The 12,481-nt window shown below is 35.4% G+C and overlaps 1 protein-coding gene across 2 annotated transcripts in view; it reads left to right on the top strand.

Annotated features, from left to right (window-relative positions):
* Positions 1-12,481, top strand: part of SEC24B (SEC24 homolog B, COPII coat complex component) — a 43,517-nt gene that overhangs the window by 12,742 nt on the left and 18,294 nt on the right. Inside the window, exons 3-7 of one of the 2 annotated variants that reach the window (XM_064417190.1) lie at positions 986-1,171; positions 5,963-6,067; positions 9,070-9,150; positions 10,851-11,032; positions 11,589-11,773. In XM_064417190.1, the coding sequence (XP_064273260.1) occupies positions 986-1,171; positions 5,963-6,067; positions 9,070-9,150; positions 10,851-11,032; positions 11,589-11,773 (739 nt within the window). The remainder of the gene's footprint in view (positions 1-985; positions 1,172-5,962; positions 6,068-9,069; positions 9,151-10,850; positions 11,033-11,588; positions 11,774-12,481) is intronic. The other variant, XM_064417189.1, reaches the window with a different exon arrangement.

Consider the following 12,481-nt stretch of genomic DNA (forward strand, 5'->3'; position numbering starts at 1 on the left):
CACTCTAAGGGAAACCTCAACTTGCCCATGAAGTTCTTTGAGATATCACCTCCATTATTCAAGGGAAAGTCAGGGACTGTAAGAACTGCACAGCTATACGTGCAGAAGATGCAAAGTTAATATTACCTCTGCATCCTCTAGCAAATTTGGTTACTTAAGCAAGTACTTTACAAATGGAGAATTTTGCTCTTGCTTAATTTCTGTGTTTGTTTACTGAATACTTTTGGTAAAGCCATTTCCTTTCTCTTCTTTTTAACATCTTGGTCAGTCAGGGTTTTTTAGAAAGAATCATAATACAGATTTTCTCAATTTATAAGCAAAGAGCAACCCTTAGTTGAGAGCTAACTTAATTGAAGTTACGTTGTCCTTGTCTGATTGGAGTTTCAGCTGGACTATGTCAAATCTCTCAAAACATTAATCTGACTTTTTTTTTAAAGCAGATTATATCTAGTCCAGATGTCTAAAGCACATCAGAAGTTTTGTGGAATACTCTGGGTTGGTTGACACAGATTGCTTGGAATATGAGTCTCATAACTGAGTACCCATATTGCAAAGTGCCAGCACTGCAAGGGAGGCACAGTACTGGTCTACTGCACAAGATTTCCTTCCATGGGAAGAATGTTGAAGGGTGTATTTCAGGTGGACTACATTCCACTTATCTGGGAACAGTAACTTACAAAAGTTGTGGGGATGTATCAAAAAGAAGTTTCAGCTTAATCTTGCTCATACTGCATTGTGCTTTCTTTTTTTTTTTTTTTGCTGTTATCAGAGCAATTTGTTCATTATAATGGAGTTTTAGCACTGTAGGTATTGATTTTCTTTTCAGCAACTGATCTTTCCATAGATACTTGTTTGAAGGCATCTCTCTTTGAAGTACTGTAGTGTTCTTTGTAGTTACTGTGGAATCAAAATGTGATTGCTTGTGCTGTGTAATTGTCTGTGCAAGTACATACAAAGGGTTCCTGCTTTCTGCTGTTGTTTTCAGGTGGCATTGATTCTTCACAGCCCGTGCACTCAGTGAGCCAGAATGTTCCATTTACCAAGCCTGGAGTTGGAACATCTGCTTCCTCTGCTGTGATGTCCTCAGTAAGGTCACCTGCTCCAAGCCTGTCTTCAAAGCCACCATCTTCACCATCTGTTACACAGTCACCAGAGCTGGCCCTTCAGGAAGGTATTAAAGGGGAGTGGGAAGTCACACTACAGGCTTTTGCTGTATTCCACATGAACACATGAATGCTGGAAGTTTTATTGGTGCTTTTCTGTGTTTGACTGGAGCACATCTCTGGCATCTCATCAGGCTCCCTGAGCGGTGGTGTTTTATGTCACCTTGGTTTTAGAGTCTCGTAGTGCTTGTGTTTGATTTCCTTTGTCCATGTGTTGCTTGTTTGTCTTGTTGGCAGTCTTACATGTCTCTTGCTCAAAAACACCTTCTTTTAGTTCCCTTATTCTGAAAAACTGCTCACTACTTTAATTTCTTAGAGAAAGGTCTTACAATTAGCTTGTAATTAGTCTGTATTGGAAAATGAATGTAAACTAGAAATCTGTTTGTGGAAACAGTGAGTTTGAGGATTAAGTTCAAACTGGTAGAATTGTTTTCTTACTGCCTAGCTGTGAGTGCCCATGGAAAGGTGCTGCAAGAATTCTTGTAGGAAAACCTGAATAAGTTCCTTCCTATTCTGGTGTTGGCAGCATCTTGACAAAGAATCAATTGGCTCTTGGGCCTTCTTCAGTTAAGTTAAGCATTACACTGATGTTTTAACTTGCCTCTTGATTATTACGTGTTTCTGTATCTAGTATTCAAATCTAATTGTCTGCATGATTTTTTATTTTTATTTTGGCCATGTTTTCTCTTAACAATTCCAGAATTTTAAATTCTTATGGATAAAAAACTCTGCCTGAAGGGTGGAAATAGACATTAATTTTGTCAGAACAATATGGTATCTCTAGTGTTTAAAATAATTGGCAACCGCATGGTGTGTGATTGTCACAGTTTATTTTTTCATTCTTAAATTACAGATTCCTCTGATGTAAATAACTAAATTACCCCTTTTCCTTCCTTTTCTGGTAGAATGCAGATGGCAGGTTTTTTGTCAATCATTTCTATATATATTAGAGGGGAAAAAAAATCATTGCTGTAGAGTCCTATGTACAATGTATCATTTTAAAGAAAGTATGTCAATTTTTGGAACTGTGGCTCTTGCACAGTTTTATAATTGGTTTTGGTCTAGATAGACTTTGTGTTGTAGGTGTGTTTGCTAGGAAAAAAAAAAAACTGTTGCTCCTTTTTCAAAGGAAATTCCAAACCATGTTTTTAATAAGAAAAAGGATTTTAGCTCTTTAACTGTGATTGCCTTGATATGCAGTGTGTGTGTTCTGCAAGTGATTCCTGTGAAATGTGTGAACAGCAGGTAGAGATCAGTGCAGTGCCTGCTGAACTTCCCTAAATTCAAATGCTTCCGCTAAGTGAAGGTGAATGCAGTAAGTAGCTGAAAAAACAGCAATATGTTGGCAGTATGAAGTTAAGTTGTCAGGAGTTTTTATTGATCTAATTTTATCTATTTACATGTCATCACACAGTAAGTTTCTATGTTCAGATGGTGGTTTTGTGAGCATTGGAAGGCTTCAAACTCTTCGCTAGTTTTGTTTGAGGAGTCTGACCTAAATAATGTGTTCTTGTTTTTTTTATCAACAACTTTTTTGTCAAAAATTGAATGTGGTATCTGTTTGCAGAAGTCAACCTACTGAAAAACCAGAACACATGTACTAAATATTTGTCTGGGTTAGAATTCCAAGTATGTTTCAGCTGCAGTAATCAGATGGACTTGATTTTTTTAAATATTTTTTTTTAATTATAGAATACCATTGTCTTCATGAAAGCATTCTGAAAAAATCCAGTTGGAATTAATTTTTAAAAAGGATTTCATTGTTTTAGGCTCCTCTTGGGGTATTCCTATAAAAACGAAAAAATTCTAATTGTTTACTTGACTATCTTCTAACAGGACAAAAACCTTAAAATGTATTGACACCTATTTAATCTTACATAATTATCTGTTAGATAGTTAGATGTGCACTTTATGTTTGAAAAGCTTTTATGGTGTGGGTGATTGAATTTAAAATACCTAAATAGTTGGTTTATTTCACAGGCAAATGTGTTGTTACCCCAATTTATCTTCAGTGTCCTGCCACCTACATGTCTAGATGTCTGTAAATTATAGTGGGATAAAGTCTTTGAGTGCAATGTTATTATATGACAGGTACACTGCTTGCAGGGTTTAGAAATCTCCAGTCTAAGAAATCTGTGATGATTTAAATTATGTGGTTGCATTTTAGGCCAGATTTATGGAATAACATGACTCAAAATAAATAATTATTTCAGAATTGGTTTTTGCAGTTTTAAAAGTGGGAGATTTTAGTGCCAGTATCAAATCTGTAAAATATACTAAGCAGCACTGAGTTGTCACAACAGAAACCATGATTAGACACATGATGGCACTTGGAATTGCAGTCTGCAGTTGCCCATTTCTGCCCTCAATTGCTTTCTCCCCTGTGTTGGCCTTCTATTGGCATTGCTGGGCAGTGAACTAGAATGGGAGACTTTCCCACCTGACAATGACTTTTTAAACTATGTTATTTTTTAGCCAGATCTATTCTCCAGAGGGTTTTTTTTGGCTGGACAGTTGTACTAGCACAGTACAGTCTCAACGGCAGAAATCTGTAGTACTGTTGGCAATGAAAATAAATCTATGCAAACTCATAAGGCTGTTAAGAATCAAACCAGCCTGGTCTTCACAGCAGTCATAGCGACATAATTCATGATTCCTAAACTTCTATGTTGCTAGAATATTTTTTCAATCTCTTTTCATCTGTATTCTTTCTGAACACCTGCATCCATAATGCATGTGACCAGTAATGAGTAATCCAGTCCTTTTCTCTCATGGGTGCATGCTTGGAGTTTTTGCATTGGCATGCACTTTCCAGGTAGATACCCTTTCTTTCTTCTTCTTCTTATCCTTGTACATGATGTCTTTACACTCTCACACTGGGCACATCTACTTTTACTTTGGTTCTTGCTGTTACAGTGCAGCCCTTCTTGGCATCCTGACTTTTTTCCCTTTTACTTGCATGTTAATTATTTTAAGGTAGGGTTTTTTTTTTCTCACTTCCACAATAATGCAGTTGTTCTGTTTTATTCCTCAGTAGCTCTCCCAGGCCTGAGAAAAGATATTGTCTGTTAGTCTGTTAGCTCTAGTCTGTTCTTGCACAGATGATGATTTTCTTGTATTCTCCTTCCCAAGTGCATCCAGTAAATTTATAAAAGATGGGACTAGAAATTACTCAAATTAGCCTTGTGTATGGAGTACACAATATGGAAAACTGTTTCCAGTATGGAAAAACTGAAGCATGGAATCTATTCAGTGGCACTTGGGATGATTTTTTATTCATTGTTGTGACTACTTGAATTACAAAGGAATTTGATTGAAACTGTACAACAACTGTATTAATGCACTAGATAAAGGAATATTATGCCAATCTTTTCTTGTACCAGTCTCTCTATGAAAGTTCACTTTCTCAAGACTGTTGGTATATAGTTTTACTTTGTTTTCTTTTTGCTTACAGTATTTGGGTTCTCCTTGATTCTCTTAGGGTTTTTAAAGTGAAATTAAAGTGCTCCTCTTGGGTTTGCTAACCCTTTTTGAAAGAGCCATGAAACTAACAGCATTTATAGATCATATTTTAAATAAAATAAGCGTTGATACAGTTGATTGAAGTAATGGATGGGCATATCATTAATTACCATGATGGTTTCAGATTATACATAACTTCTGTAATGCTTTATAGTATTAAAATAAAGAATACTATTCCTTGGTGCCATGGTACTTCTACAGAGGGATGGAACCCCAAATTCCCAAATATTTGAAGAGTTTTGAATACTTAGGATATTTTCTTGCCTTAGCAATCCATTAGATTGATAAGAGAGAAACAGGGATTACATGCATTCATTTAGGATGTCACTGCCTGACTAAAAGCATATTTAAAATCCTTGCTAACCCTGCCTTGTCATAAGAGAAATGTAAGGTTTCTTGAAGCTACTGAAAATGCATCAATAACAAGTAATGTAGGAAATTAATTATAAGCCATTGCTGCATGCTTTGCTCTGTTTTGAAATTGTATGTTTGTGTTGCTTTCGTGTATTGCTCACATACGTTTAGAATAGATATTGTAAAAGTGAACCAAAAAAAACAACCAAAAAACAAACAAACAAAAAAAAAACAACAACAACAAAAAAAAACCCTAATAGGTTGTGCTGTGGAGGTGACAGCAGTAACAGTTGCTGCATTGTCACCAGATACTAGATGTGCATGGTGTAATCACGTGCTTATGAGCCTGAATTTAGGCACTCATGTAAACATAAGACAACCCAAATGTTCAGGTTTACCTAGCTTTAATTTCCCGGATCGTGTTGTGCTCTCTGTATGTGTGTTTGTACTCTTGCATGTGGCAACAGCAGTATATTTCATTCATTTCTGACAAAATTCCAACATGAATCATTATTGTCTTAAAACGGACAGGTGTGCCAAGCAAAAGTTAATTCTAAATGTTTTCATAACATAATTTGAATTTATATGGAAATAACTCCTTTATTTCTGTGTATTAATCTATGAAAGTACTCCACTGGGTAAACAGGTATTAAAAAGATAGGTAGGAAGTCTGTGTGTTTAATTTCCTGATACACATGCACATACACACGTATAAAATTATCTGCTAACTTCCATGTGCTACTAATATTTTACTGAACTAGTCCACTAAAAACTGCTTCTAGGGTTGTAGATTTAACTTGCTGCATGCTGGGATTTTCTCTGGAGCAGCTGATTTCTCTCACTTTTAATGCAATGATTTGTGACTTCTGTTTCTCGTCTTTCCTGTCTGTCTGACTCTGATGTTTGTGCTTTCCAATTCACAGGCATGCAGTATGGTGGATATGTTAATAATCAAGCTAGCTCTGCACCAGCTCCCTTGTCATCAAGTTCAGATGATGAGGAAGAGGATGAGGAGGATGAGGAAGCAGGTTGGCTTTAGCTTTACACCAGTATCTTGTTCTCTTCCTACTCAAGGTTTTCCCCATATTTCCATCCCCTGAAACTTTTTCTTCCTTTGAGACAAAGCATCACCCTGACTCTTCAGCTTGAGATTTCCCAGCTGTTACTAGTATAGTAAACAAAAAGAACTTCAGTAGTGACCAACAAATAGGCTATTTTTTTGTCATGTTAATATCAGATGTTTTATGAATCTAAAAAATAATATTTACAACTTGCAAGACGCCCATGTTTTTAGTATTTTGATTTGCAGTGAGTTTTAACTGAAGGTAACTAGCAGTAGAATTACACTGATAATTGTTCAGGTTAAGCTACCAAATGCCACTTGTATCATTACATTAAACACTATTTACCTTGTTTCTCATTTTATGCATAAGGAACTCGTACAATCAATGTAGTAAACATTGAGAGGTTGTGCTTTTTAGGACAGTAAATTAATCTGTGCTGATTTTTTCTCCTTCTAAAGGTGTATGTCTCAATGGTTAGGCTCATAGGTTCAGTTTTAATCTGCTTGCTTTGTAGAAAACTTTAAAAGTTTGTTGATTTTTTTTAAGAAGCAATTTATCCTAATTGGTTGAAGTGTTACATACCTGGTTGCATTTTGCCTGTTTTGTCAGAATGACCCAGTTTTGTGAGTTTAATGTTTCTCACCAGTTTAGTTTCTTCAGTTTTTCTTTTGGAACTTGAAGAAGTCTTTACTGACTGCCTGAGTGGTAACAGTATAAAAAGCTTTTTTGAAATAAACATGAGACTACTACCCTTGTTGATAGATGGAAGTATCAGCATGTACCTTGTACTGCTGATTGTACAAGGTACATGCTGATACAAGTACAATAGTTTCCTATTCCAAATCAATACTAAAAGTTCTAGAAAGAACTTTTAGTATTGATTGGGAATAGGAAACTATTGTAGCTTTTTCTTTCATTTTATGATACATGTTGTCTGAAAAAAACCCAGTGCTAGTTTTATTAAAATAATGAAATAATCACCTAGAATACTGTGAAAATAGTGTAGTGTACTCATAATAATTCTGTGAAGAATGAAACAGACCAATGATGATATCCAAGTCACAATTAAGAACACTGTGTTGGGTTTGCATGCCAAGGTTTCTGTCCAAATGATGTTGATTGGGTTTTTTATCAATTGTAACCTTATTGTCCTTACTTTGTTCCCTAAACAAATTTTCATACTCCCTGTCATCACTCTCTCTCTCAAGTTGTGTACATCACTAAAATCTGTAGCCTTGGAGGGGATCATTGCATTCAAATTCATGTTATGGAAAAGAGTGAAAGGGCACCCAGGTTCCATATGGAGGCTTTCTAATTAATAAGCAGCATACTGTTTTATGCCCTGTCAGCAGCAGCTAATGCAAATCCTAAACAGATTTGAGTAGACAAATTTCTGGCTCAGACTGTCACAGTGGTTTTATGAAGAATAGGTACTGGAAATCTGGTTGCTTGTGTTTGTGTTACCTCTCAACTTTTTGTTGACCTAACAAAAGTATATTTTGACTTTTCTGTAGTAAGACTTAGCAAAGCTTTAAAAGCCCTAATCCTGATCAGGGTAAAAAAAGTCATGAATCTTGATTCCTTCAGCTTCTAGAACAGAAAAAAAAATCTTGCAATTATGTTGTTTAGTAGCCTCCAGGATTTAAAACAAAACGAAAACTTACAGTGAAAATCTGAAAACTGAGATTGTGTGAATATCACAGAATTAAATTTTTGTTTAAATAATACATTATTGTTAGTATTATGGATTTTTAAAATAGCTTTTCTATTTCTTAGTTGAATGCTTTAAAGGCAGAATGCTGAAGAATTATCTATACTGTCAGGATGGTGCCATGGTATTTCTGTGTCCCAAATGCCAGTGATGTTATGTTTTCATATGCAAAGTCTTTTCACTTGGAAGTCTCAAATACTCCACCATTGAAGTTCTCCCTTGAAATACTTTCAGCTTTGCAATGGGATGTGTGTTTTTGGTTGATCCTTCCGAGTAGAACAGTATCAGTGAATCTTTTTATTCTTTTCTGCCACAAAAATTATATATACAGTTTTCTTTTTTTTTTTTCTCAATTCTTAAATAGACACCTTTTTTTTTTCCTATCACACTTCATGGCTTGGTACATTTTAAAGAGAAGATACCTTTAATCTCCTTGGCCCTTTTTTTATTGGAAATAAATGTATGTGAAATCACATTGGAAGAGATGTTTTAAAATAATTCTTTGTTTGCCAGGTGTTTTACAATAAGATATTCAAGATCTGTGCATAGGTTGAACTAAAAATTAAGCAGTCAAGTCTCTTCAGTCGTAGCAGCTATGCATCTGCTCATTGTGCTTTTTTACATCTGCCTAGTTAACTTCTGGTACTTAATTTTACATAGTTACTTTTTACTTAGCTGCTTCAGGCTGAGCCAAGAGTAATTGTTTATACCAACTGAAGTTCAGAATCTTGTCAATGATAATGAAAAATAGAATCTTTAGACTGAGGGAAGCTAGCTGTGAATTAGAATGGTACAGAAAGGAGGGAAGAATTAAATCCTTGTCAGTTTGGCGTGAAGGTGGATAATCACTCTGAAAATGATGGGAATCTTCTGTTGCTTGCAGTTGTGAAGAAGGTCGTGAATGGACTGTTTTTAAAATGTGCATGGCCTCAGACTTTTGGTTTAATATAAAAATATTTTTTATTTCAAGAAACAACTTTTTTCATTTTTTTTGTCTTTTTGCCATTGATCTCTCTTGCTGTTTGTTGGGCATGTGCTTGTTTGTTTCTGATATCTTGCTGATTATATTTCCTCCCTCTCCTCTTTACAGTGGCAATAATTTTCAAGTCTTAGGGCTGAAGTGGTGGGGTTTTTTCCCAGGATCTTTCTTGACAGTTTCTTATCAAAGGTTTTAGAAAAAAATATATCAGTCTTTTATTTATCAAAAGTTTGCTATTTCTGATATCTCTAAAGTTAAACTATTTTCCTCCCCCAGCACTTGATAGTTCCTCTACTACAAGCAGTGCCTCTCCTGTTCTGAACAATTATGATGCTCTGGAAGGAGGTGGCTATCCAGGTAAGAGTTTGTTTTGAATTATTTATTCAAGTACATAAATGTGGGTTTTTATTGTTTCTGGGGTTGTTTATTGTTAATTAACAAGTAGATTAAAGGCAGTGCCTATGAAAGGAACAGGGGAAATAATCAGAGGAAACATACATGTCTTTTTAAATAATTTCTCGTCGTTTTAACACTGAAGTTCATATAACCATGTAACAAAACTTCCCTGAATCATAAGTTATACTTTCCATTGTAGTATTGAGGGTTGTGCTGAAAATATGCTAAGTGTGAAAGCAACATCTTTGTTCTAGATTATGCTGTGTGCTTGATTGTGTTGTTGACATTAGGAGCTGATAATAGTTGCTGACACATCACAGGTTTTGGGAGACCAACAATATCAGCTTGCAGAGATGCTTGGATCAGGTTATTGTCTTTTACTTTTCTTCATTTAAAGAAAATGTCTGTTGTTTTTCTTACTCTTAGGTCTAAAAATATCAGGACTGTCAGGTTGGTTCTAAATGAACCTACTGGCTGACCACCTTGGTCTTGAAATCTGTAGAGCTGTCATATTGAGAGCAAGAGGAAAAGATGCTATTCCAAGTATTTTAGCCACTATTTTAAATGAATAATTGGATTAATTTGGAGGGCCTACACCCTCCTGGCTCCTTTACTTTGTTCTGGCACCTGGGAGTGTCACAGTAGTTTGCCGGGTTCCTGATTAAAGTGAGATCTCTCTCAGTTAGAAAGCTGGTATTGTTATCCACATAGAGTCTAGCAGGACTACAAATTCTGTACCCTCTGGCCTAATAACTAACCATTTGATTCTGCTGAAAACATACTCTAAAAATAACTTGTTCCTTTTTTTTTTATTACAGAGTCAACATTAGGGTTTTTTTAATCTGTTGCTTTTTTTAATTGTTTTATTGTGGTTTTTTTCCCTTATGGAGTGCTCATGACAAACGTAGTCTCTTGGCAGTTGGTTTCTTGAGTGCTTTGTTCCTTTGCTTGCACGTTTCCCAGGTGACTTCACCAAGCTTAAATTCTTTTGAAACTTAGCTCGCATCTGTAGACATTTTGAAAGAATACTTTGATCTCTTTACAGCTGTTAAGTCCATTGTGGATTACTTTCAGTTTGACCTTGAAAAATAGCAGAACTAAGCTGTGCTGCAGGCATATACAAGAGAAACTTGCATCAGGTTAAAACTTCAAAAGAGACCACGCTTTATTTCTCCTCTACCATTTATGAATACTGTCCAAACATAAGGCTGAGCCAATGGAACTATTCTCTAACTGTAGGCATGCCTTTTCATGAAGTAATCATGGAATGATTCTGTCATGCTATGACAGTTTTCAGAAGTGGAGGGGAGACTAAGCATGAATTGTCTCATTTGTGGTTTATATCAAATGTATATATGGGAATAAAATGTGGTTCTGTTTTTATTCAATTCAAATGACTTTCTTTTCAAGCTCCTGTTTTTGTAAAGTAACATTTTCTTCGTAGTGACACGAGTCCCTGGTCATCTTCCATGCACACTGTCTTTGTCAAAATTCTTGAAGTAATCTTTTTTTTTAATTACTTTTTTCAGTGCAGAAAAATAGCTTGATGGAAAATGAAAATATGGCAATGTTGTTTTGAAGCATTTAGGAGTTTACTTTTAAATTAAGAAGTATAATAATAAGTATATTCAATACCTGTGGCATTTCTTTTGTCTTTCCAGAGACACGTTCTGTGACTAGCAGCCCAGTTCCCTCTCCGTCAGTCCTCCAAACATCAAAAACTTCTAAGCCCTTTGGTTATGGATATCCAGCACTGCAGCCAGGCTACCAAAATGCAACACCACCTACTCCTGTGCAGCCCAGTAATCCAGGACACCATTCTGGTTTTCAGCACTATGCACAGGCTTGTATTTTTAATTTTAAAATTACCTCATGAAGTAAATTTCTGGGAAAACCCTCTTCTGTGTGATATACTTTCCCTTTATTTTCATATGCCATATTTTTATAGTTTCTGAGACAATAAACACTAGCTATAATATTGATGTCATAGCTCTGGTTCTAAACTTACTGGAAGGCTTTTGGATGAAAATTTTAAGTGTACCTCCAACTAGTTAGCCTTAACAAGTTTGCTTCACCAGTTATTAGCAAGCTCCACACTCTTAAGGTTTGATGTTTGAAAGAGCTGAACTTTATTGATCGGAAACAATGAAGAAGCATAAGGAAGCATATATCAGGGCATTGCTATAGGCTGTGATCTGAAGCATTAAATTTGGAAGGTGTGTCACATTTGTTGTAGCATTTTTAAATTTCTGCAGTTTCTTTGGATTTGTTACTAATTGCTGCTGTATCTTTTTTTTTTTTAATACTAGTCTGGAAGGGAGGGCACTACAAGAAGATTGAAGGTTGTTATTTAAACGTGTTTGTGTGTTTACCTGTCTGTCATGCTCTTAACTTTACAGCAATATCCAGGTGTGAACCAGCTGTCCTCTTCCTTAGGAGGATTAAGTCTACAGCATTCTCAGCAGCCAGAGAGCTTGAGACCAGTAAACCTTACACATGATAGAAATATTTTACCGGTGTCTTCAGTTCCAGCACCTGTGCCTAATTTGAATTCTGATCTTAGGAAATTAAACTGCAGTCCAGAGTAAGTTTACTGTGTCTAGGACAATGACTTATATTTTTTAAGTGGGCAATAATTATTTAAAATTTCAAAAAGTGTCTCAGCTCGCTCCTAATTTTGAATCTTAGGGATGAACTAATAAAACCTCTTTTAACTGAAAATAAGTTTATCCTCTGAATCATTGCAAAAATATTGTAACTGTCCTGCCATGAGAATATATTATATGTGGCCAGTGTAGCTAGTTTCTTAGTATTTTAATAATTTTTCTATATCTTCACCTTTTTATGTATTTAAAAAACGGTATTTTAATAAACAGCTTAATGTTACACAATATGTTTCATAGAATACTTCATAGTATTGCATAGGATTTTTTCCACAAAAGTATTATGATTATGCCTGAATACACTTAATAATTTATGAGTATATTTTACTATGATAATTCTGCATTCAGGTATCCTTTTACCTCTAATTAACATTAAGTAGTATTATCAACTGTGCCAAGTCAAGTGCAGCTAAGTACAGTGGAAAGTGCTTTTCCCCAAAGATTTTATTTGTAATTCCAAAATAGGTATTCTTCATTGCTTCAAAGTGACTCAGCATCCTTATTCCTGTAGTGACAGTGCATGGTCCCACCAGACAACAGAAATCAGAAAACTGAAGGCCTGGAAATCATTCTTACATGGGGAACACTTTGACAGCACTATTTGTGCATTGGGCTTTTTTAGTGTCCCT

Source organism: Passer domesticus, chromosome 4 (assembly GCF_036417665.1).
Source record: "Passer domesticus isolate bPasDom1 chromosome 4, bPasDom1.hap1, whole genome shotgun sequence".
Taxonomy (NCBI): Eukaryota; Metazoa; Chordata; class Aves; order Passeriformes; family Passeridae; genus Passer; species Passer domesticus.